Source organism: Pan paniscus, chromosome 2 (genome assembly GCF_029289425.2).
Source record: "Pan paniscus chromosome 2, NHGRI_mPanPan1-v2.0_pri, whole genome shotgun sequence".
Taxonomy (NCBI): Eukaryota; Metazoa; Chordata; class Mammalia; order Primates; family Hominidae; genus Pan; species Pan paniscus.
Window position 1 is genome coordinate 183064122 of NC_085926.1, and position 26957 is coordinate 183091078.

The 26957-nt window shown below is 40.6% G+C and overlaps 1 protein-coding gene across 3 annotated transcripts in view; it reads right to left on the bottom strand.

Moving 5' to 3' along the window:
* Positions 1–2993: 2993 nt before the first annotated feature.
* The window catches only part of EHHADH (enoyl-CoA hydratase and 3-hydroxyacyl CoA dehydrogenase), a 91114-nt gene continuing 67150 nt past the window's right edge, over positions 2994–26957 (bottom strand). For all 3 annotated transcript variants that reach the window (XM_014344488.4, XM_003806605.4, XM_063602632.1), the window contains exons 6-7: positions 16740–17081; positions 2994–5859 (exon numbers count right to left, since the gene is read on the bottom strand). In XM_014344488.4, the coding sequence (XP_014199974.3) occupies positions 4598–5859; positions 16740–17081 (1604 nt within the window). In that variant the 3' untranslated portion in view covers positions 2994–4597. The remainder of the gene's footprint in view (positions 5860–16739; positions 17082–26957) is intronic.

Consider the following 26957-nt stretch of genomic DNA (forward strand, 5'->3'; position numbering starts at 1 on the left):
CCAGAAGCTGCCATGTGACAATCCCTCTGACATCCCATTGTCTAGAAGTTAGTCACGTATCCACAATTCCATACAAGAGAAGTTGACAAATATGTTGTGTATTCTGGGCAACTATATGTTTAGCTAACAATTGGGACATTTATCCCCACATAAGAAGAGAAACTTTGGGGGACAGCCAACGGTCAATTTCCAAATCAACAACACTCTAGGCCTTGGCCAGCTTTGGAAATCCATGTGCATTTAGGATCTGGTTGGAGAAGGTTTTGCCCTAAGCTCATGCTAGGGATATCACACTATGGCTAGAATTAGCAACTGTTTGTGTGTTGTCTTAGAGAATGTGGAATAGCCCTAAGTGCAGTGAAAATGTGCGCATGAGCGACTGCATTAGCTCTGCTCAGGTCATCTTATGAGATGCTTTCAGGCACTCATTCTGCCAGGCTACTTTAAGTTTGGGTGAAAAAGAAGAAATAAATATTTCAATTGAAATGCGCAGGGGGACCAGCTGCAGTAGCTCATGCCTGTAATCTGAGTACTTTGGGAGGCTGAGACAGGAGGATCACTTGAGCTCAGAAATTTGAGATTAGCCTGGGCAACATAGTATCTATAAAAAATAAAAAATAAATTAAATGCCCTGGTATTCTTTGGACAAGAGTTTAAAGTTCTGTTCATCTCTCTCATATTCCTCTTTCTCAGGGTGCTAGGAAAAAAATATCAAAAAGAACAAACAAAATGCAATCATTTCGTCCCATTTTAATTTGGTCCCATTGGTGATCCAGTCTAAATAGAGGTTTTCTCAGCCACTTTTGTCAACTATTATTTAGAAAGATACAGCAATAACCAGAAGAGTTTTTGGCTTGAAACTGCCACACAGAGTGTCCTAGAAACAAAACTAGGCATTATACAATTCCTGGGGATGTCATTCACATCTTTTCTATGTGGATGACAACCCCTTGGTACACAGTATGAATGGTGTCCGCTGGAGTTGTGAATGCTGCTGTCCTGCCTGGAAGCAGTGTAACTTGTCTGTTAATCTCAAAATACGTATAAGCTGGTAAGATAAGCAGATGGTACTGACAGTCCCAAGAATAGTCAAGAACTATTCTGTTCTTGCAGAAAGCTGTTTTAAAACATAGTCCAGAGAACTTGATTTAATCTTATCAATGGCTACCAAAAAGGTTCAGATAATCTAGTGAGGCTGCAATATTTCTGATTTCTAGGTATCTGTTTTAAAGACAAATCTAAGACCTTGAAATTTTAGGTTCCTACAGTGCAGTAGAGTGTGATTTGCATAAAGAATTCTGTAACATCATTAATCAGGGGAATTTAGGATTCCTCACTTTATCGCTCTCATGCACACCTGTTCCTGCTGAAAGTAAATAAATAGAGAGCAACTGCAGCTGCATGGTGGCTTTACTGATTTAAGTAGTATCATTAAGAGCATCTTTCAAGCTGGGAGTCTTACAGCTTCAAGGGTGTTTCCAATATATAATTCCCATCAGAGTCAATGATCATTAGAACATATTTTTTAAAACAAAATCCAAAGTTTTTTTTTTAAAGTTTTAAAATTATTAACAAAATCAGCCATTTAAGCAAGTATATCTTCAAGGACAGGAGAGGATATCCTGAAAATTTCATCATATTAACTACCATTATATGTGGGACCCAGCAAATTCGAATTAGTTTGGCTTCATTTGATGTAAAATAAGAAGAAATGAACTCCTATTTTCTTCTTCCTGTTTTCTTTCTCATTTTTTTTCTTGAGATGGAGGCTTTCTCTGTCACCCAGGCTGGAATGTAGTGGCACGATCTTGGCTCAGTGCAACCTCCGCCTCCTGGGTGTAAGGGATTCTCCTTCCTCAGCCTCCCGAGAAGCTGGGACTACAGGCATGCGCCCCACGCCCAGCTAATTTTTGTATTTTTAGTAGGGACGGGGTTTCACCATGTTGGCCAGGCTGGTCTCAAACTCCTGACCCCAAGTGATCTGCCCACCTTGGCCTCCCAAAGTGCTGGGATTACAGGCATGAGCCACCGTGCCGGGCTGCTCTTGCCATTTTCTATTGGTCCTTAACCTTTACTGGGTCATGATACTTTTTTTTTTTTTTTTTTTGATACAGAGTCTCACTCTGTTGCCCAGGCTGGAGTACAGTGGCATGATCTCGGCTCACTGCAACCTCTGCCTCCCAGGTTCAAGTGATTCTCCTGCCTCAGCCTCCTAAGTAGCTGGGACTACAGGCGCGTTCTACCACACCCGGCTAATTTTGTGTATTTTTAGTAGAGATGGGGCTTCACCGTTTTAGCCAAGATGGTCTCGATCTCCTGACCTCATGATCCACCCGCCTTGGCCTCCCCAAGTGCTGGGATTACAGGCGTAAGTCACTGCGCCTGGTCGGGTCATGATACTTTTTAGAATATGATGTGAGATATGGTACCTTTTCCAAGAAATGCACTCAGATATATATACACAAACTTTATCATAACATTTCAGGGGTTATTGACTCATAAAACCTATTCATAGACCCTCTAGTTTCAAAACCTCAATCTAGGCCCAGCGCGGTGGCTCACGCCTGTAATCCCAGCACTTTGGGAGGCCGAGGCAGGTGGATCATGACATCAGGAGATTGAGATCATCCTGGCTAACATGGTGAAACCCTGTCTCTGCTGAAAAATACAAAAAATTAGCCAGGCTTGGTGGCGGGTACCTGTAGTCCCAGCTACTCAGGAGGCTGAGGCAGGAGAATGGTGTGAACCCGGGAGGCAGAGCTTGCAGTGTGCCGAGATAGCGCCACTGCACTCCAGCCTGGGCGACAGAGCAAGACTCCAGTCAGAAAAAAACAAAAACAAAAACAAAAAAACAAACAAAAAAAACCCTTAATCTAGAGGCCACTGTAGGGTGAAAATAAGTTGCAAGAACTCAAAATTAATTCCAGGTTTGAAGAAAAAGTTAGTGAGTTTTTTTAACATTGATTTGAAAACAAGTCACTTTGGAGACAAAATTACTACTTTCAGGAATCACTTTTATTGATGTCTTTAATTTCACAAACCAAATTATATAAAATTAAGTAGTACACATTTCAAACATAATAATTGTGCTCTGTATAATTCAAGGCACACTTGGATTTTTTGTTGGTTTTTTGTTTGCTTTTTAACAACGGAAAACTTATACTCTATTCATTCAAGATTTTTCCATCAGAACTTTCATCATTTTATTTGGGTTCACAGGTGAAAATATTGTGAAAGTTCATTTACACCACAATGAAGGATAACATCTTCAGCCCCATTTATTTACTAACAACTTTATTGAGATATAATTCACATACCATATAATTCACCCACTTAAAATATACAACTCAATGGTTTTTAATATATTGTTATGTGACCATTACCACAATAAGTTTAGACCATTTTCATGAACCATAAAGAAATCCTGTACCCATTAGATGAATCCTGTACTCCCCATTCATCACCCCCAATTCTAGCCTTAGGCAACCACTAATGTACGGAAAGTATTTTTTGTAGAGACAGGGTTTTGCTATGTTGCCCAGGCTGGTCTCAAATTTCTGGCCTCAAACAATCCTCCTGCCTCAGCCTCCCAAAGTGCTGGGATTACAGGTGTGAGCCACTGTGCCTGCCCCTTTATTTCTTTTTATGGCTGAATAATAGTCCATTGTATGGATATACCAGATTTGGTTTATCTATTCATTAGTTCATAGACATTTGGGTTGTATCCAGCTTTTGGCCATTATGAATAATTCTGCTATAAATATTTGTGTACAAGTTTTTGTATTGACCAGCCCCTTAATTTTTAACTACACAAGGCAAAAAGTAAAAAGAGAAGAACTCTTACAACAAAATCATACAAAATATGTTTTGCAACAATTTTAGATTTTTCAAGATTCAACCATTTCCATATGTAACATCACAGAGGCTTGTCATGACAGGGAAACTGGTGTCATTACTCTATCACAGAATTGGGAAATCCTAGAAGGTTAGATGTTCTCTAAGACCCTTCTTATACTAAGTTGACGACTTACTCCTTTCTGTTATTTCTCCATAAACAGAAGAGGAAAGACCAGAAGAGGAAAGGCTTGCCACACTAACCTGAGTTCCCTGTGCTGGTTTGAAGTACTCAGTTCCCTTACCAATTTCCAACTGTCTTTTTCCTACAACTTTAATGTTTGTAGAGTGTATGTATGATTCATAAGATTTCTGATCAATACTATGTGTGTGACATTGAAAGGAGTCAAAATGAATGTATGACTTAGCTGCATTTATCATTTATTAATTGATGACACATTTATCCAATGATAAAAGCATTTGAGAATCTCAACTTATGCCTGAGCCTCTTTCATTAGCTATTATGGTATTACATTCACACAAGTTCATGCATTGAATTTATCTGATAAGGACAGATTCAGAGGCATAGGAAGCACATTCCTAAAGATTTGACCATTAGAGTCGTCACACAGAAGATTCTAATGATTATTTATTTTGCTTTGTATTTCAGAACAATCTTACTTTGGATTTTTGATTTAATTTCACTGAAATTCAGTCAGCATTACCTGATGCTAGCATGTGAGCCATAATCTGGAAGACTGAATCACAATTTACTGCTAGGGGAGCCTGCCAAGCTTTGCCATTCTTTCAGGGGAGGGTTTCCCTGAGAAGCCAGTTTTTTTAGATAGTCACTTGGCTCCAGTTGGGGAATATCAGGGTTCTGCCTGTAATATTTCTGCAATTTCTCTAGAACTGTGGGCAACCCAACTGTGGAAGCATAGAACATGGGCCCGCCCTTGTGCCTTGGCCATCCATATCCATGTAAATAGACAACATCAATGTGCTCTGGGCTAGCAGCTATCCCTTCTCCCAAGATACAGAATGCTTCATTGATAAGTGAATATAAGCAGCGCTCGAGGATCTCATCCTGGCTAATGGTACGTGGTTCAATGTGATGGGTTTCTCTATACTGTGATAGGAATTTGGAAAGCCAGGGATCAGGTTTGTGAATCCTACCCAATGGCTTGTCATATTGATACCAACCCTTACCTGTCTTCTGGCCAAATCGTCCTAATTCACAGAGCACATCAGGAATTGGGCAGTACCTCCTATTACCCCTTTTTCGGGCAGGAGTTCCTGGAGGCAATGTAGGTCCAGTAAGACCTTGCCCCTTTCTAGATTTCCAGCCCACATCCAACCCAGCAAGATCAGACACTCTAAAAGGTCCCATTTTAAAACCAAACTCTTCCAGCACCTGATCTACCTCCTCTGGTTTGCTGCCTTCTTCTAACAAGAAATATGCCTGATTGTAATAAGGATTCAACATTCGATTCCCCACAAATCCAAAACAGTTGCCTACAACGACTCCAATCTTTTTAATCTTTTTTGATAAGTTCATAACAGTGGCAATGGTAGTGGGGGAAGAGTATTGGCTGGGAATAACCTCTAACAACTTCATGACATGAGCTGGCGAAAAGAAGTGGGTGCCAATGACCAAGTGAGGACGATCAGTGGAAGAAGCAATCTCATCAACATCCAGGGCTGAAGTATTAGTGCACAAAAATGCTTCTGGTTTGCACACAGCTGAGAGTTCAGCAAAGACCTGCTTCTTCAGGCTCATTTCCTCAAATACTGCTTCAATGACTAAATCTACACCACCAAGCTCCTTCATAGATGAAGTTAACCTGGGTTTTGGTCCTGACCAAGGGTGGCCGCTCTGTTGCATTTTGGAGGCTTCTTTTTCCAAGACAGAGGTTATCATCTTGTTTGCAATTGCTAGCTGGTTTTTGTCCGAGTCTACAGCAATCACAGGAATCCTGGCCCTTGCAAAAGAAATGACAATGCCTCGGCCCATTGTTCCCAAGCCTGCAGATAAAAATCAAAGGAGAAAAAGAATGATTCAGTGGTATTGGGAACTGATAAATTATTCACTGGATGGAAGGCTTATGTGACAATGTGGCATTTAAAGAGATTGAGTCAAGAAACACAAATGGATTGAGTACTAGTTAAGACTCTGCACTCTCTTAAGTGTTTCAGAGGATATAAAAATTAGACAGATTCACACACACAAATAGAAGCTATACAAACTAATAAATGAGTCCAACGAGATTGTAGGTACACAATTGATATACAAAAATCAAGTATATTTCTATATATTAGAAATAAACAATCTGAATATAAAATTAAAAGAAACAATTCTACTTACAATAGCATCAAAAAGAATAATACACAGGAAGAAATTTAACAAAGAATAGGAGGATTTGTACACTAAAAAGTACAAAACATTGTTAATAGAAATTAAGTAAGACCAAATAAATGGAAAAACATTAAATGTTTTTGTATCAGACAACTTAATATTGTTAAGGTGGTAATACTACCCAAATTGATGTGAAGAACCAACACAATTCCTATAAAAATCCAAGCTGGTTTTTTGCAGAATCAATAAGCTGATCCTAAAATTCACATAGAAATGCAAGAAATCCAGAAGAGCCAAAACAATACTGAAAAAGAACAAAGTTGGAGGATTCACTCTTCCCAATTTCAAATTGTATGACAAAACTATTCAAGGTTGGGTGAGGTGGCTCATGCCTGTAATCCCAGCACTTTGGGAGGCCAAGGTGAGAGGATCACTTGGAACCAGGAGTTTGAGACCAGCCCAGGCAACATAGTGAGACTCCAACTCTATAAAAAATTAAAAATTAGCCAGGGGGCCAGGTGCAATGGCTTACACTTGTAATCCCAGCACTCTGGGAGGCCGAGGTGGGCAGATCACCTGAGGTCAGGATTTCAAGACCAGCCTGACCAACATGGAGAAAACCCGTCTCTACTAAAAATACAAAATCAGCTGGGTGTGGTGGTGCATGCCTGTAATCCCCACTACTTGGGAGGCTGAGGCAGGAGAATCACTTGAACCCAGGTGGCAGAGGTTGCAGTGAGCCAAGATCGCACCATTGCACTCCAGCCTGGGCAACAAGAGTGAAACTCTGTCTCAACAACAACAACAACAACAACAACAACAACAACAATTAGCCAGGCATGATGGTGCATGCCTATAGTCACAGCTATTTGGGAAGCTGAAGCAGGAGGATATCTTGAGCCCAGGAGTTTGAGGATTGCAGTGAGCTATGATCACACTACTGCACTCCAGCCTATGTGACAGAGTGAGACCCTGTCTCAAAAAAAAAAAAGAAGCCTATAGTATTTAAGACAGTGTAAGATAGTGGTCATTGCAAAAGGATAGACATATAGATTAGCAGAATAGAACTGATAGCCAAAAGCAAACCCACACAATTATGGCCAATTGATTTTTAACAAGAGTGCCAAGAACATTCAACAGAGAAAGTATAGTCTTTTCAACAAATGATGCTGGGACAACTGGATATCCACATGCAAAAGAATGAAGTTGGACCCTTACCTCACACCATATACAAAACTAACTCAAAATGGATCATAGGCCTAAATGTAAGAGCTAAAACTATAAAATTCTTAGAAGCAGATCTTAGGAGTAAGTCTGATGGATGGATACATCTTTGTGATCTTGAATTAGGCAATGGTTCCTAAGACATGACACCCAAAGCACAAGCAACACATGGGTAATAATCACATGAAAAAATGTTCAACATCAATAGTCATAAGGGAATGCAAATCAAAACCACAGTGAGATAATGCTTCAAACCCACTAGGATTGCAATAATGAAAAAGACAGACAATAACAAATTTTGATGAGGATTTGGGGAAATTAGAACTCTGATACATTGCTGGCAAAATTTTTAAATGGTACAGTTGCTGCAAAAAACAGTTTAGCAGTTACTCAAAATGTTAAACATGGAGTTACTTTATGATCCAGCAATTCCACTGATATCTAAATCTCCAAGAGAACTGAAAATACATGTCCACATAAAGCTTGTACATGAATGTTCAGTAGCAGCATTATTCAAAATAGCCAAATGCAGCCATAAAAAAGAATAAAATCACACACTTGCAACAACATAGATGCAGCTGGAGGCCATTATCCTAAGCAAATTAACACAGAAACAGAAAACCAAATACTGCATGCTCTCACTTATAAGTGTGAGCTGAACACTGGGTACACATGGCCCCAAAGATGGGAACAATAAACACTGGGGATTCCAAAAGGGGGAGTGAGGGAAGACAGAAGGGTTGAAAACCTACCTATCGGGTACTATGTTCACTACTTGAGTGAACATTAGAAGCCCAAACCTTGGCATTACGCAATACATACACCCATGTAACAAACCTGCACACGTACCCCCTGAATCTAAAATAAAATTAAAAAAATAATTTCAGAAACCCTGAGCTAAGGCTGGATCCAGAAAATTGTGTATATTACCTGTACACAGAATGTATACACGTCTTTCTTATCTCCTCCTTAAGAGAAATAGATCAGTGGCTATCAGTACTTGTTAATTAAACTAGGGGGCATTATATCTTCAACAGAATCAACTGTCTTCCACAGAAATGGAATATTCCAAAATCTGAGATACGATGAGACATTTTAAAATGAAATCTATTAATTTAGTGTAGTTCTCCTGCTTTGTGATTTTCCTGTATCAATGTCACTTGGCATTTTTTAAAGCTTTAAAATATTTTCCTGTAAATTTTGCATTTATACAATAAAAATAAATTTCATTTTCTCACGTTAAAAAATTAGCCAAAAAATAGAAGCAATTTGAATGTTCATCAACTGGTGAATAGATACACAAAATGGAGAATATTATTCGGCCATAAAAAGGAATAAAATACGAGGCGGGTAGATCACCTGAGGTCAGGAGTTCAAGACCAGCCTGACCAACATGGTGAAGCCCCATCTCTACTAAAAATACAAAAATTAGCTGGACGTGGTGGTGCACACCTGTAATCCCAGCTACTTGGGAGGCTGAGGCAGGAGAATCGTTTGAACCTGAGAGATGGAGGTTGCACTGATCCGAAATCACGCCATTGCACTCCAGCCCGGGCAACAAGAGCAAAATTCTGTCTCGAAAAAAAAGAATAAAATAATGATACATACTATAACATGAATGAATCTTGAAAGCATTATGCTAAGTTAAAGAAGCCAGGGCCGGACGCGGTGGCTCATGCCTGTAATCCCAGCACTTTGGGAGGCCAATGCGCAAGGATCATTTGAGCTCAGGAGTTCAAGACCAGCCTGGCCAACATGGCAAAATCCTGTTTCTACCAGAAATGCAAAAATTAGCCAGGTGTGGTGGCATGTGCCTATGGTCCCAGCTCCTCAGGAGGCTGAGGTGGGAGGATTGCTTGGGCTCAGGAGGCAGTCGTTGCAATGAGTTGAGATTGTGCCACTGCACTCCAGCCTGGGTGACAGAGTGAGACTCCATCTTGAAGAAAAAAAAAAAAAGCCAGACACAAAAGGCTACATATTGTATGGTTCCATTTATATGAAATGTCCAGAATAGGCAAATCCACAGAGACAGAAAATAGATTCATGGTTGCCAAGGGCTGGAGGGAAGGGTGATGGAGAGTGACTGTTGATGGGTAGAGGATTTCTTTGGGGAGTGATGAGAATGTTCTAAAATTGATGTGACAATGGTTGCATAAACTCTGTCAATATCTAACAACCATTGAATTGTATTCTTTTTTGGTGATACGCTTACTATGCATTTTCTGATTTTTAAAAATTGTGGCAAAATACACATAAGGTTTCCCATCATAGCCATTTCTAAGTGCACAGTTCAGTGGCATTAAATGCATTCACAAGGTGTGCAACCATCATCAGAACTCTTTCGAATTGCAAAGCTGAAACTCTGCACCTACTAAATGATAACTCCCCATTTTCCCTCTCCCCAACCCTGGCCAACCATTCTATTTTCTATATCTGTGCATTTGACTACTCCAGGTACCTCATGTAAGTGGAATTATGCAGTATTTGATCTTTTATGATTGGCTTATTTCACTTAGCAGTATGTCCTCATGGTTCACCCATGTTGTAACATGTGTCAGAATTTTCTTCCTTTTTAAGGCTGAATAATATTCCATTGCATGCATATACCAAATTTTATTTACCCATTCATCCTTCAATGGATACTTGGGTTGCTTGTACTGTTAGGCGATTGTGAGTAATGCTATTATGAACATGAGTGTAAAAATATCTATTTGAGTCCCTGCTTTCAATTCTTTTTTTGTTTGTTTGTTTGAGATGGAGTCTCTCTCTGTCACCCAGACTGGAGTGCAGTGGCGTGATCTCGGAACACTGCAACCTCTGCCTCCTGGGTTCAAGCGATTCTCCTGCCTCAGCCTCCCAAGTAGCAGGGATTACAGGTGTGCACCACCACGTCCAGCTAATTTTTGTATTTTTAGTAGAGATGGGGTTTCACCATGTTGGTCAGGCTGGTCTCGAATTCCTGACCTCAAGTGATCCACCTGCCTTGGCCTCCCAAAGTGCTGGGATTACAGGCGTGAGCCACTGTGCCTGGCCCCTGCTTTCAATTCTTTGGGGTAAATATCCAGAAGTGGAATTGCTGGATTATATGGCAATTTTTACCTTTTTGACAAACTGTCATGCTGTTGTCCATAGAAGCTGCAACATTTTATTATTTATTTATTTGTTTATTTTTTGAGATGGAGTCTTGCTCTGTCACCCAGACTGGAGTGCAGTGGTGTGATCTCAGCTCACTGTAACCTCCGCCTCACGAGTTCAAGCGATTCTCGTGCCTCAGCCTCCGGAGTAGCTGGGATTACAGGCACCTGCCACCATGCCTGGCTAATTTTTTTGTATTTTTAGTAGAGACAGGGTTTCATCATGTTGGCCAGGCTGGTCTCGAACTCCTGACCTCAGGTGATCCACCCACCTTGGCCCTACAAAGTGCTGGGATTACAGGGGTGAGCCACTGTGCTCAGCCGCAGCTGTACCATTTTACATTGAATCGCTTTTAAAGGGTGAATTTTGGCCAGGCACAGTGGCTCATGCCTGTAATCCCAGCACTTTGAGAAGCTGAGGCAGGTGGATCACTTGAGGCCAGGAGTTTGAGACCAGCCTGGCCAACATGGGAAAACCCCATCTCTACTAAAAGTACAAAAATTAGCCGGGCATAGTGGCACATGCCTATAGTCCAAGCTACTCAGGAGGCTGAGGCACAAAGAATCGCTTGAAACTGGAAGATGGAGGCTGCAGTGAGCTAAGATTGTGCCACTGCACTCCAGCCTGGGCAACACAGCAAGACCCTGTCTTCAAAAAAAAAATTTAAAAAAAGATACATACATAAATAAAAAGGTGAAGTTTATATGTGAGTTACATTTCAATTAAACTGTTATAAAAAAAACATGAAGAGTATCAATCTTCAGGGAGCTTCTGATCTAGCGGTGGAAAGAGGAATTCACAATATCCATTCCATATGGTAAAGTAAATGATGTGAAAAGTTCAAATTTCTTTGATTCAAAGGGAAAAAATTACATTCAGTTGGATGAATCAAAAAAAGCTTCAAGACAAAGACATTTGAAATGGACCTTAAAGGAAGATTAGACTGTAATAGGTAAAACTGAGGAAGTTGAACCATCCAGGTCGAGGAAGGGAAAAACATAGGGAGAAATATTTTAAGCAAAGGCAAGAAAAAAATGGAAAATGAAGAAAAATTATTTGATGAAAAATGTTGTTTGTTCCCAACACCAATTCATTTTCCTGCCGGCACACAGAAGACTGTACTTTCTAGATCCCTTGCATCCTGTTAGGGCCTGTGAGTAACTGTGGTCAATGAAATATGATGGTGGTGATTGGGGGCAATGTGGGTTCTTGGATTGGCTCCTAAAATCTCCCACGAGATCCTCCATTGCCACCCAGATGTAGAGAATGCAGAGAATGACTCTGAGGCCTTGCAGGAGGCCTAAAGTAGGTGATGGGGTAAACTGTGGCCTGTAGACCAAACCCCGCCCACTGCCGATTTTTGCACTGCCTGCAGGCAAAAACATGTTTTTACATTTTTAAATAAAAAATTTTAAAAGTACCATTTTGTGGCACATGAAAAATTATATCGTATTCAAAATTCAGTGTTCATAAATAAAATTTTACTGGAACACAAGGTTAATTTGTTTCCATATTGTCTATGGCTGGGTTTTTGTTTTGTTTTGTATTTTGTTTGTTTTTAGAGATACAGTCTTGCTCTGTTGCCCAGGATGGAGTACAGTGGTGGCATCATGGCTTTCTGCAGCCTCTATGCCCTGGGCTCAAGTGATCTTCCTGCCTCGGCCTCCCTAGTGGCTGCAACTGAGGCATGTGCCACCATGCCCGGCTCTATGGCTGTTTTTGTGCACAACGGTAGACGTGGGTAGTTGCAACAGAGACTGTATGGCCCACAAAGCTTAAATATTTACCATCCGGAACTTTACAGAAAAAGTTTGCTGACCCTTATCATGGAGAATGGCAGAGCCACTAGTGGGAAAAAACCCTGGTCCTAGAATGACCTTATGGAATAAGCATTAAATAAACACTTATTGTGTTAAGCTACTGAGATTGCTGGGTTACCTGTTACAGTGGCAGATGATTTGTTGCCTAACCAGCCCACTGTGGATGAAAACAGCTTTGTGAAAGCCACTTATATATTACTCCTCTATACTTTGTATTTACTAGCATGGAGGATTGGTTTTGAAGATAGGATGTATCAGTCATCAGAAATCACTGATTTAGTCTCTCTAGAACATATTTAGTTAATTTTCCAAGTGTATTAAATTACTCAATACTATATAATAAATATATTAAATTATTAAGAACACAGTTTTCCAAATTTATTAACCCCCTGCACTTCTCTCAAGAACAAGAAGGTTGAACAGCTCTCACTTCTATAGCAACTTGTATCCTAAACTTTAGCTTTGATAAAACTTTTCTACATTAAAAGGTAGAATGTGGGGTTTGAAACTCTGGCCTCCTAGCTGTTGGTTTCAAGCTTCATATAGTTCTCTAATTTTGCCTCACAGACGCATATAGACAGGGGCAAGGAGTCCTGCTCCCCTGCCAAATTACTGCTTTTGACTGCCATGGAATTGAATTTGATCAGGAACCTCTTCTACTCAGAGAAGTAAATACCAAATAAGGATGTTTTAAATGTTAGTTTTGCAGTTTCTGATCAACTACATTCCCCTGTCCTGACAGGCCTGGGAGCCTGGGTGTGGTGTGAGAACGTGAACTTGCAGGGTTACTAATCAGAACTGCGTCTCCTGCGGGGCTGAGAAGCCTGGGCCTGGGCTCATGGAAACAAGCCAAAAATTGAGATCATCAGGGTTAGGATTTTGCGGGGAGCACAATGGAAGGGCAATTAATCATGGAGTTTGGAGACTTTGGCCCGAGAGTGGCTGAAATGATAACTCTTAAAATTAAAGCTGAATAGAGAAGAAAATAAATAAGGGGAGCTGATCAAGTAATGGATGTAGTTGAAATAACCCATTAAGAAAGATACAAGGAAAGATATGAGGTGGTGGTGGTGGTGAAGAGAGGGGTTTCAGAGTTTGGAAGTGGAGAAATATTCAGGGTAACGACAAGACCTGTGGAGAAGCGAGTGTGGAATGTGGAAGTGAGGTGAGGTGAATGTCCCTGAGTCTGAGGAGGCAAAAAACCCAGAAGCTACAAGGAGGGAATGATTGTCCATAGAGACGATGAGGACAACCAGGATGGCAGCAGGGTTTGGGCCAAAGTGGATAACTGTGAGCCAGGTACTAAAGTGTTCAGCAAATGGAAGGCAGCCATGACAGTAATGAAAAGGGATAGAACGACAAGACCACAGTGCAGGACCACAAAGGACAGTGTCCCGTAAAGCGCAATGGTCTGAGAAGTGACCCAGCTGTCCATGGAGTGTGGGAGAAGCGGCAGCATTCCCTGGAGAGGGCAGCAGATGCAGGTCCTCAGGGTAAGCCGGGTTTCAGTCAGGAGGCAGAGGAGTGTCATGGAGTCTGTCAGAGGACACGAGGGAGCGGTGGAAGGCTGCATCACGAAGATGAAACGCAGGGCAGTGTAGCAATACACATGAAGAGGGCAGAAACGTCCAGATCCTCTTACTTGATTTCTATCTACGTGTCTTTTATATATTTAGTGCGCCCTTTCCAATATTTTTCAAAACCATGTGGATATCATTTTAAAAAAAATACTTCAAACTTTTACACATTATATGCCAGAAACAAACCTGAAGGCTTTTAAAGAAAGGTTCACAACAAAATCGGGAAATCCTCTCAAACAGTGGTTGACAAACACAATACTGATACACTTACCAGCTTGCTATTATTTGCATTAATTATTCTTGACTTGAAGGAATTGAAGGAGAAAGAGGTTAAGTGCACAACAACTAGAAATAAATATTGGTATTGCTGAAATATTTAATAGTACAAAAAGAGGAACAATCATAGTTCTTTGTCACTCTACTTATCCATCTTCTTAAAAAATCACAAGTGAGGCTGGGCACAAAGGCTCACGCCTATAATTCCAGCACTTTGGGAGGCCAAGGTGGGCGGATCACCTGAGGTCAGAGGTTCAAGACCAGCCTGGACAACATAGTGAAACCCTGTCTCTACTAAAAATACAAAAATCAGCCAGGCTTGGTGGCGCAGCACCTGTAATCCCAGCTACTTGGGAGGCTGAAGCACGAGAATTGCTGGAACCTGGGAGGCGGAGGTTGTGGTGAGCTGAGATTGCGCCACTGCACTCCAGCCTGGGTGACAGAGCGAAACTCCATATCAAAAAAAAAAAAAAAAATCCCAAGCGAATCAAGGGTAGACCTCAACAGAGTCAGAGCTGAAAGGAGCACAATGTATTTATATTAGAGACAGATTCTTTGATACCAAAGTTGAATTGAGAGAACAAACAGACTGAGAAAATGTGGAGTGAGATCTTTGCCTCCAAGTTGGGTTGGTGCTACAGCAGGGGTCGCCAACCTCTGGCTGTGGACCGGTACCAGTCCGTGACCTGTTAGCACAGCAGGAGGTAAGCAACAGGCTAGGGAGCATTTCAGCCTTGACCTCCACCTCCTGTCAGATCAGTGGTGGTATTAGACTCTCACAGGAGCGCGAACCCTATTGTGAACTGCGCATGTGAGGGATCTAGGTTGCACGCTCCTTCTGAGAATTTAATGCCTGATGATCTGAGGTAGAACAGTTTCATCCCAAAACCATCATCCCCCAATCCGTGAAAAATTGTATTCCGTGAAACTGGTCCCTGGTGCCAAAAGGTTGGAGACCACTGTGCTAGACAGCTGGGCAAGGGTTAAGAAAGTTGATGCTTTTACACAAAAAGGCAAATATCATATGTTCTCACTCATACGTGGGAGCTTAAAATGTAGATCTCATAATGATACAGAGTAGATTGGTGGTTGCCAAAGGCCAGGAAGGGGAGGGGGGGAAGGGAGATGAAGGGAAAAAAAAGGATATAAATATATTTATTACTACTGAACTGTATACTTACAAATCGTAAAGATGGTTAAAAAAAAGAAAAAAGAAAGAAAAATCAGAATAAGGGCTATAGACTAAATAATAGTTCTTTATCTATATTAATTGCCCTGTTTTTTAAAACAAATTATACTGTGGTCATGTATGAGAATATTAATTTTAGGAAATACACATAAGTCTGTAACTTTTTCTTAGGGTTCAGAAAAGAGAGAGGGAAATAAAACAAATATAGTAAAACGTTAACATTTGGAGGATCTGGATAAAAAGTATATGAGAATTTTTTGTACTATTATAACTTTCCTGCATGTCTTTAATTATGATTAAAAAAACTTAAATATAAGAAAAAAAGAAAAGAAAGAAAGTTGATGCTTTTAGTAAACTATGGACCCTCTCCCCAGAAGATTGTACCTAAGCTGGTGCAAAGAATGCTTCACTTACCATCTCAAGGGATTTAAAATCCACCAAAGACCGTTCTTGAGCCGAGACTAAGAGCAAGTGAAGCTTAGGAAAGTGGCCCAGAGAAGCCAATCAGGGAGCTAGCATCTGAGGAAGGAAGATATTTTGTTTGGGAAAATTCCAGAGGGAAAAAAAGTAGGGAAGCCATGGTTTCAGGGTTAAGATGGATTTGAGGATAGTGGTTTTGAACAGGAGAAGTGAATGGATCGGGGGACGGAAAGACAGAGACTTGATTGCAAATACCCAGCTATGAGAGTGACAGGCCACACCTTGAAATGTGGTACAAATCATCATCATCAGGAAATCCAGGAATGAGAGATTCATACAGGGAAGAGGTAGCATAGAATAAAAAATGCCAGGCCAGGAATGGTGGCTCACACCTGTAATCTCAGAAATTTGGGACGCTAAGGCAGGTGGATCACTTGAGGCCAGGAGTTCGAGACCAGCCTGACCAACATGGCGAAGCCCTGTCTCTACTAAAAATACAAAAATTATCTGGGCATGGTGGCAGTAGTCACAGCTACTCAGGAGGCTGAGAAAAGAGAATCACTTGAACCTGGGAGGATTGAGCCACTCCACTCCTGCCTGGGTGACAGAGCAAGACTCTGTCTCAAAAAAAAAAAAAAAAAAAAAAAAGAATAAAACATTCCCAGTCTGGAGTCAGACCTAGGGTCAGACTTTCACCCTACTCGTGTTTAGCTCACCATTGAGAAGGCTGGTGTCTCTAGGCCTCTCATGTTAAAGAAGAGAGCTCATGGGGCGGTGTGAGAATTAGCTTAGCTAACACAAGTAATGTGTCTTACGTGAAACCTAGCATCCGGTAGCCCTAAGCAAATGGTAGCACATTACATGAGCAGATTTGGAGGATTCCATTCATCACCCCATGGTCTTACCAACAACACCAACTGAGGAGACAGGCCGCGCTGATGCTGTTTTCCACGATGCTCCGGAGGGAGTTGACCACTTATTTGCTTTCCTTTCAGCGAAGAAAGCATGTTGCAGGGCTCTAGCCTGCCCTGATTGCAAAAGATATAGAAACAGCTCCTCCTCCTTCTTGATGCCCACTTCATAGGGATACTGCACAGCAGCCTGGACTGCACGGACACAAGCCTCCTGTGCAAGACACCCAGGGTGCTGCCTCCGCATCTTCAAGAGGGCCTCACTAAAAATGCTGTCCATGTAGGGCAAGCTCTGAATTGGCTTGTTGCAGAGTCTACGGGATTCTAGAGGTTGATCTGAAAGGAATAAGAAGGATCAGAGCTTTGGAAATGTTACTTGTACAAAGGGAATGTGAATATATAGTAATAACAATAACCTGTTCAAATTCAAAGCACAAACTAAAAGCTATTCATTAAGACATTTAATGTACACTAAACATATGTACACTAACATCTCTGATATCTTTGCAACATAGTCCTACAAGATAGAATTTAGTAGACTCAAAGCAATTTTAGGTTACCTAGTTTAGGCATAAAAGTTGTATTTTCTTTTTAATCCAAGACCAAGACAATTTTATAATAGATTAATGATTAATTAAATTAATCAATAGATTAATATTTAATCTGTAATTAATATTAACATATTAAATATTCATGAGTCTAAGGAAAACGGTTCTGAGTTAATATTTTATTTATTAATTTTTAAAAATTATTTCAGCTTTTATTTTAGATTGAGGGCATACATGTGCAGGTTTGTTACATGGGTATATCACACGATGCTGAGGCTTGGGATATGAATAATCCTGCCACCCCAGTAGTGAGCATAGTACCCAGAAGTTGGTTTCTCAACCTTTGCCATCCTCCCTCCCTTCCCCTGTAGTAGAGACTCTAGTGTCTATTATTGAGTGAATATTTTAGATTCAAAATAACCTTAACTCCGGTCCTAATAGTAACAAAAACTTTAAAATACCTAGAAAAGGAGACAGCGTGGTATTGATGCAAGGATAGGCATATATATCAATGGAAGAGAATCGAGAGTTCACAAATAAACTCTTACAATTATAGCCAATGATTTTCAACATAGGTGTCCAAACAATTCAATGGAAGAAAGGAGAGTCTCTTTTTTTCACATTCAGAATTTTTATTTTAAAACAAAGAATCGGAGCAACATTAACAACAGAAAATCCATATGGAAATATTCACAATCTGCTCAGTGAGAAATGGGAAAACAACTTTCCTGCCTTACTGCCAACCTACTGTTTGAGGAGCCAGAAATTGACGTGAGGTTGGAAGGTCACCTTTTCCAGCTAAATCCCACTGAATAGGTGTGTGCATCTTTATTCAAAGACTCCACAACCAGAGGGAACAGAACTGAGAACAAAAATACTGTTATTGGCAAGGGTTTGGCTAAAGGGTCTGAGATGTGTAAGCACCAAGAAGGGATAGGGAGATCGAGCAACATATGAAAAGAGGGGCTGTAGGAACAAGCACCGAGAAAGTAAGTCAACTATAACCTACTTCCACCCAGAGCAAAGTGACTGTGCACATAAATTCACACTCTCAAGTGTGGGCTACACTGCACGCTGACTCATACGATCTCAAACGTGGTTTATTGGAAAGATTCTAGTCCCCTAAGGGCACTCATCGTAGGACCACAGTGACATGGTAACAGATACACACAAGCATACTGTGACCCTAAAGCAACAACACACTTTAGATAATAATCGTTCAGAAAAAAATCCTCAAAAGGAGAATCTTTCAACAAATCGTAGTGGGATAATTGGATATCCACATGCCAAAAAAAAAAAAAAAAAAAATTTAGGTCCTTACCTAGCACCATGTATAAAAATCAACTGAAAACAGATCACAAATCTAAATTGAAGAACTAATACTATAAAAATTCCTAGAAGAAAATATAAAAAAATTTTCAGGACCTTGGGGTTAGGCAAAGTATTCTTAGATACAACACCAAAAGCATGACATACAAAAGAAACAAGAAATCAGACTTCATAAAAATTAAAGACTTTTGTTTTTCAAAGGATATCAATAAGAAAATGAAATGACAGCCAGGTGCAGTGGCTCACGCCTGTAATCCTAGCACTTTGGGAGGCCGAGGCGGGTGGATTGTCTGAGCTCAGGAGTTCGAGACCAGCCTGGGTAACATGGTGAAACCCCATCTCTACTAAAATACAAAAAATTAGCTGGACATGGTGGTGTGCACCTGTAATCCCAGCTACTCGGGAGGCTGAGGCAGGAAAATTGCTAGAACCTGAGAGGTGGAGGTTGCAGTGAGCCGAGATCATGCCATTGCACTCCAGCCAGGGTGACAGAGTGAGATTCTGTCTCTAAAAAAAACAGAAAAAAAAAAAAAAATGAAATGACAATCCATAAACTAGAAGAAAATACTTGTGTGGTAGTCAGAATAACACCCCCCCGCCAAATGTTCATGTCTTAATTCCTAGAATCTGTGAATGTATAACCTCACATGGTAAAGAGATGTATAGGTGAGAGTAAGATTAAAGACCTTGGCTGGGCACAGTAGCCCACGCCTGTAATTCCAGTGCTCTGGGAGGCCAAGGTGGGCAGATTGCTTTGAGCTCAGGAGGTTGAGACCAACCTGGGCAATGTGGTGAAACTCTGTCTCTACCAAAAATACAAAAAATTAGCTGGGCATGGTGGCGCACCCCTGTGGTCCCAGCTACTCTGGAGGCTGAAGTGGGAGAATCGTTTGAGCCTGAGAGGTTGCAGTGAGTGAGCCAAGGTCGTGCCACTGCACTGCAGCCTGGGTGACAGAGTGAGACCCCATTTCAAAAAAAAAAAAAAAAAAAAAATTAGACATTGAGATGGGGATATTACCCTGTATTATCTGATTGAGTGCAATCTAATCATATGAGTCCTTAAAAGCAGAGAATCTTTCCTGACTGTGGTGAGGGGGATTCAACAAGGAAGAAGGGTTAGAGAAATGCAACATGCAAAGGACTCGACCTGTTGGCACTGATGTAGCTTTGAATATGAGGAAAGGAGACCAAGAACTAAAGAATGCAGTGTTCTCTAGAAGCTGGGATTGACCTTTAAGGTTTACAAGGTCGCAAGTTTGCAAGCAAGAACATGGGGACCCTGATCCTACAATGCAAAGTACTGAGTTCTGCCAACAACCCACATAAGCAGGAAACAGTTTCTCCCCTAGAGCCTCCAGAAAAGAGTGCACCAGCTGACACCTGGATTTGAGCCCAGGGAGACCTCTACAATACTTCTAGTCTACACAACTGTAAGAAAATAATTTCGGATGATTTAAACTGCTAAGCTTGTGGTAATTTTTTATCACAGCAATAGAAAATACAATTGGCACATCAAATATCAAATAAAGAACTTGTTTCCAGAATATGTAACAAACTCTTATGACTCAATAATTAGGTAAACAATGTAATTTCTTAAACGGGCAAAAACTTGAGCAGTTATTTCATCAAGGAGCATATGTGAATGGCCAATATGCACACAAAAAGATGCTCGACATCATTAGTCATTAAGGAAATGCAAATTAAAACCACAACAAATGTGGTAGACAGACTCTAAGTAATGGGCTGTCATTTCTAGATTAGGTTACAAAAAGACTCTGGCTTCAGTCTTGCTCATACTTTCTTGCCCTCTCAAATTGGTCACTCTGATGGAAGCCAGCTGCCCTGTTGTGAGCCACCCTATGGTGAAGCCCACGTGGCAAAGAACTGAGGGAGGCTTTCAGCCCACAGTCAGTGAGGAACTGAGGCCCTCAGTACAACAGCCCATACGGAACTGAATCCTACCAAAAACCGCTTGAGTGAGTTTGAAAGCAGATTCTCCCCCTGACCCCTAATCAACCTGAGATGACTACAGCCACAGCCAACACCTTGATTGTAGCTTTGTTTGAAATCTGAAAGCCAGAGGACCTAGGACACTTGGATTCTGGACCCACAGAAATTGTGGAATAAATGTTTGATTTTAAGCCACTAAGTTTTGGGGTCATTTGTTATGCAGTTAGACTTACTAGAATGACTATAATAAAAAGCCATCACTACTGAATGTTGGTGATGATGTAGAGAAACTGGAAGCCTCATACGTTGCTTCTGAGAGTGTAAAACAGCACATTGCTTTGGAAAACAGTTTAGTTGTTTCTTAAAAAGATAAACATAAACTGATTGTTCAACCCAGCAATTTCACTCCCAGGAATCTACACAAGAGAAATGAAAGCATATGCCATAAAGAAAACTTGTCTACAAATATTCATGGCAGCATTATTTATAATAGCAAAATCTGGAAACAATCCAAACATCCATCAGCTGTTGAATGACTAAAGAAATTTGATAGAGCCATGAAATAGAATATTATTCAGCAATAAAAAGGATCAAACTGTTGATACATGCTACAATACAGATACAGATGAGCCTCAGAAACATTATGCTAACTAAAAGAAGCCAGATGCAAAACATTACATATTGTATGATGCCATTTAGATCCAAGGTCCAAAAAACGCAAATCTATAGAGACAGAAAGATCAGTGGTTGCCTAGGGCTGGGGATGTGAGTAGGAGTTAGTGTTAATGGGCATGAAGAAACTTTTTGTGGGAGTGGACAAGTCTTAAAATTGATTTATGGGGATGGCTGCACAATCTATAAGGCAAATCACGCCTCATTAAAACTGTTAAAGTGTATCTAGAAATGAATTTATCAAGAAAGGTACAAGACCTTTCAGAAGATAACTATACCATTTTATTGAAGAACATAAAATAAGACCTTAATAAAAACAGAAAAGCCCCATGCTTCTGGATATAAATATTTAATAGCATAAAAATATATTTTCCATATGTATTATATATGAAATTTTAATAAGAATCCTTATGGTACTATTTTAAAAAATAACTTTACAGAATGATTCCAAAGTTTTCATAAAATAATAAATTCATAACAACTTATAGTTACCAAAACTTCAGCTATACCAGAAGTTGTTTTCTATAATGTACTGGCATCTCTTAAAAAATAAAACCATTTTATCAAAAATGTACATCTTAGTTATTTAGACAGAAAGCCTACCAGGGCTTATACCAGAGCAGTTTCACCATAAAAAGACATATGAACATAAGCGCATCTGGCATTGAGCCCCTCTGGCATTGGTGTGTTAGGCGTGTCCAAGGGAACGTGAGTAAGGTTTGGGTGTAATCATGTGCACATGGTAATATAGATATATTGTATAATCTCAGCCTCCTTTTTAAATCAAAGAGACAAGAATATTTTCTTAATGCTTGATTAGTAAGTAGTGTTGGAAAGAATGAGTTTCTGAATTAATGATTTCCCATATGATGTTAAAGAATAGGATTCAGGAATGGAGAGAAGACAGTGGTTATAGGCATGTGGTCCCTCTCACCCTACTACTTTGAAAAAACATGAACTGTATCCAATAGGCCCACCAATTACTTGCTCAATTACCCAAAGAGTTAGCCCAATCCTCAATTTAAGGGAAAGCAAACTCAGCAGAGAAGAATGGGGACTCCCCCAGGGTCTACAGATGATTTAATGTGCCGGTGACCTAAAAGGAAGACAAGAATGGACAATGGGGAGAGGAAGGAGAGAACAAGAGCATGGAGGCACAAGCGGAGGAAGAAGGCAGGCTGGGCTGCTGGTGCAATCTATGCCATGTAACAGGGCATAGACAGTGCTGGGATATCTTAGAGTTGGATCTCTATCTTGTGATACTACCTCTGTTCCCAGCATTCCTGGGGGTGCTTCTCAACATCATAGCACACATCAGATTTATTTGAAGAGTTTACGAAGTTCAGATGCCCACATCATACCTCAAAATTAACTGTTGAATTTTTTAAGAGTAGCCATGCCCAGGCCTCACCATAGATTCAGTTAAGAATCTTTGCCAGGCACAGTGTAATCCCAGCAGTTTGGGAGGCCGAGGCAGGTGGATCATGAGGTCAGGAGTTCAGGACCAGCCCAGCCAAGATAGTGAAACCCCGTCTCTACTAAAAATACAAAAATTAGCCAGGCGTGGTGGGTGCCTGTAGTCTCAGCTACTACTCGGGAGGCTGAGGCAGGAGAATCGCTTTGAATCTGGGCGGCAGAGGTTGCAGTGAGCCGAGATTGTGCCACTGCACTCCAGCCTGGGCGACAGAGTGAGACTCTGTCTCAAAAAAAAAAAAAAAAAAAAAGGGAATATTTAAAGGTGGGGCCTAGTAAGACTATTCTTGAAAAGTTCAGAAGCTGATTTTAAGGTATAGCCTCTGGGAGCTCCAAGAGCAGAGAGTGTTGTCCGCCACTGAAACAGGGACAGCTGCAGTTCCTGGCAATTTCATTTTAGGCCAGAGATTGAAAAGAAAAGACGGGAAAAAAAGAGAGGAGAGAACAAAACTGAAATGAAAAGAAAGCCTGCTTAATGGTGTGTAGTAATCAGTTCTGATCAGCATAATCCTATTATCCCGGGGACACTGAAAACCTCGCAGACTGCATATGGGCATTTTGGGAGCCATCCAAGGCACTTGTCTAGACCAGTCCTAGGGCCAAACTAAGCATACCCACTGGAAAATTTTGGATCCGGGCATAATCATAGATGGTTTTTCCCTGCTCAATTTCCTATCTCTTTCTTGCTGCAGCTATAACTAAGGATGCTGTTATCTTACAACTTCAGTTATAAGATATTCAGAATTTCCCCTTTGGGTGTATAAGTACAGTTGTTTTCAAAGTGTATTTCTTGTATACTTAGTAGTTTTCAAGTCACTCAGCAGTACCTATACAATAAGAGAGGCAAGTGTCAGTATGTCAGCATCAGCATTGGCTGCCCAGGGAAATGGGGAGGAAAGGAAGTAATCAGTGATTCAAATATACTATTAATTGAATTCTTTCCTTGACCCATTCACATTTTTTCTTAGTTCTATGAGGTATTCTATGACATTTTTGATAAAAAAGATAAGTGAGTCACGTTTCTGAAGGAACAAAAGGAGGTGATTATTTTCCCTTCTTCTTCTGCTGTAATGGCAGGAAAAGATTTTCTCTGCCTAGGCTAAAGAGAGACTCAACATGCGGTTCACGGAAATCGTGAACACAGACATCAAGGAATCTGTCTCTCTCTCTCTCTCTAACCCTGATAAACAGAAAGCTGTGTCCATCATAAAAGCTTTGCAAAGGACAGACAGAATAACTGCACATTAACAGGCTTCAAGAAGGTGACCCACAGAACTTGTCTAGCAGGTAAAAAGGAAGCTCAATTTAGACATGTGCGTAGGCCTCCTATGTAAGGCAGGTCACTCTGCTCTTTTGAAACATGTTCATATAAATGTTCACAGCGGGTAAAAATAAATTACAAAGTGAAGAAGATAAAATGAAGAGAAAGACAAATAAAACCACTAAGGTTTTTTAAAAGCCACAACTCCAAAAGAACAAATAGACCAAGGTCTTTAGGCAGAATTAGAATTGTTAAAAGTGGCTAACACAGCCCAGCACAGACACAGGAACAGGACCAGGGTTCATTACAGAAAGGAAAACCGAGCATTAGGTTCCAGAGTTGAGACTCCCAGTTGGATAATTCCCTGTGCCCATTCCAGCTGGGGAAGGTAGAGAGAGAGAGAGCCTTTAGTCTCTTGGTCTTTGAATAACAGCACACACATTCAGCATCATGCCAGAAACATGCACATGAGAACAGGAGTTCTTAGTTCAGAAACAGGCAGGCTGCTAGCCACATGCATGTGCAAATATATAGCATTTTATAGGATGCTCCCCTCCCTAGTTTAGCCAATGCAATCTGGTTTGGCCAAGTAATTCTGCATTGCACTGCTAAATCCATTGCACTGCAGTAGTCTGGGAGGCTTCATAGAATACGAACATTAAAATGCATAAAGCTAATGAACTTCCACAGTCAACTCACCAGGATACAGTGTTAAGTTTGTAGAGAAATGTGCCGCTAAGTCCCAAATTGCGTTTTAGGTATGTTAACCTTCTACACTCCCTTCCCACCCGTAATTGGTTCCAAAAGTGCTGATTGGAACCTTGACCAATGGAAATTCCCTTTTCTCCCTTCTTTCCTATAAGAAGTAGAAACTAAATAAATGTTCTTCATCTTCTTCTTTCATTGTTGTTGTTGTTTTAAAGCAAACATTTGAGCAGTGGGAGTAAGAATAGGCTGAATAATTGGAATATGGTTACAAATGGGAAAAGGGAATACAAAAATTCAACATGTATTTTTTTAAGACAGAGACAGACTTTGCATACCACAAAAGTCACCACTTTAAAGTGTATAGTTCAGTGTTATTCAGAATATTCACAAGGTTGTGCAACCATATGTGTATGCATTTTAACCATGCCTTTCATAACTGATTTACAAAAATATCTTTAAGACTATAGCAGCTGGGTGCGGTAGCTCACGCCTGTAATCCCAGCACTTTGGGAGGCAGAGGCAGGTGGATCACTTGGGGTCAGGAGTTCGAGACCAGACTGGTCAACATGGTGAAACCCCGTCTCTACTAAAAACACAAAAATTAGCCGGGTGTGCTGCCATGTGCCTGTAATCCCAGTTACTTGGGAGGCTGAGGCAGGAGAATTGCTTGAACCCAGGAGGCGGAGGTTGCAGCGAGCCAAGATTGCACCATTGTACTCCAGCCTGGGTGAAGAAGCAAGACTCTGTCTCAAAAAAAAAAAAAAAAAAAAAAAAAAGACTACAGGTAGTGTTTGTGTGTCAGGTGTAAAAAAAATCAAAACTAGCAAAAATTACCTCCTTTCTTACCCTTGTTCTCTGTATATCAATGGTTCTCAAAGTGTGGTCCCCAGAACACAGCATCAACATCACCTAAGCATGTTTGTTAGAGATACAAATTCTTGGGCCCCACCCCAGATTTAATGAATCAGAAAGTAATGAGTGGGGCCCTGCTAACCGTGCTTTAACAAGCCCACCAAAAAGCAATTTTGATGCATAGTGAAGTTTGAGGACCATGGCTCTAGATCAAGACAATTGCTCTAGCTTTCCATAACTATAGATTTCTAATAAATGCATATATATTTAATGTAATTAACATATTGAATTTTTGTGGAAACTTTCCTTCAAGTTAATCCATCAATTTTGTTCTGCTAAATGACCACACACTAACCACTGTATTTAAAACAAAGAGGCTGGGTGCGGTGGCTCACGGCTGTAATCCCAGCACTTTGGGAGGTAGAGGCGGGTGGATCACCTGAGGTCAGGAGTTCAAGACCAGCCTGGCCAACATGGTGAAACTCCATCTCTAATAAAACTACAAAAATTAGCTGAGTGTGGTGATGCATGCCTGTAATCCCAGCTACTCCAGAGGCTGAAGCAGGAGAATCAATTGAACCTGAGAAGAGGAGATTGCAGTGAGCTGAGGTCATGTCATTGCACTCCAGCCTGAGCAACAAGAGCGAAACTCCGTCTCAAAAAAAAAAAAAAGAAAAAAATAAAGAGAAAAAAGAGGAAAGTGGGGAAGCACAAAAAGAAAAGATAGGCCAAGACCTCAAATGAAAATGAAAGGCAAATAAATAGGCCTCCTTAAATTATAAATTTGGTAAGAGAATAAATGGCAAATGTTGACAAGATTCTGAGTTAATCCTTGGTTGATCTGTCTTTTTCTCTACCTTGATCTCCAGCGTTTGTCTATTACAAAGCAGCACCAAGAAATCATAGGATTTCAAACAGTGGAACTCATTTAAAAAAGAAAAAACAGTAAAAGTCCTAGGGTTTCCATGGGATTCTAATCATTAAACCCCAAAACACACATTACACCCCAAAACCTTGCTTGAGTTGTTGCAAGGACAAATAACTAAGCACCCAACCACTGTAGCCTGTGAGGTCTCAGAACATGATTTGAAACCAGCTAATTTTGTTGAACCCTTTCTTTTACCAATACATAAAACAAAGCCCCAAAGATGATTTGTTAAGGTCCCCGTAGCTAAGGCCGAGACCTCTGTCTCTCCTGACCTCCAGTCCTGAGCCCGTTTCTCTAACAGACTGCGTCCTTTCCACACTGGCCTCCCAAAGTCATCCATTTTTTTTGGGGGGGGGGTAAATTTAATGACTTAGATATTAGGAAAAGATAAATTTTTTTTCAAATCAAGAGTCTAGATTACCTACCACCCAAGTACAACCACTACTGAAAATTTGTTACATCGCCTTATAGTTTTTTCCTTATGCAGGTAC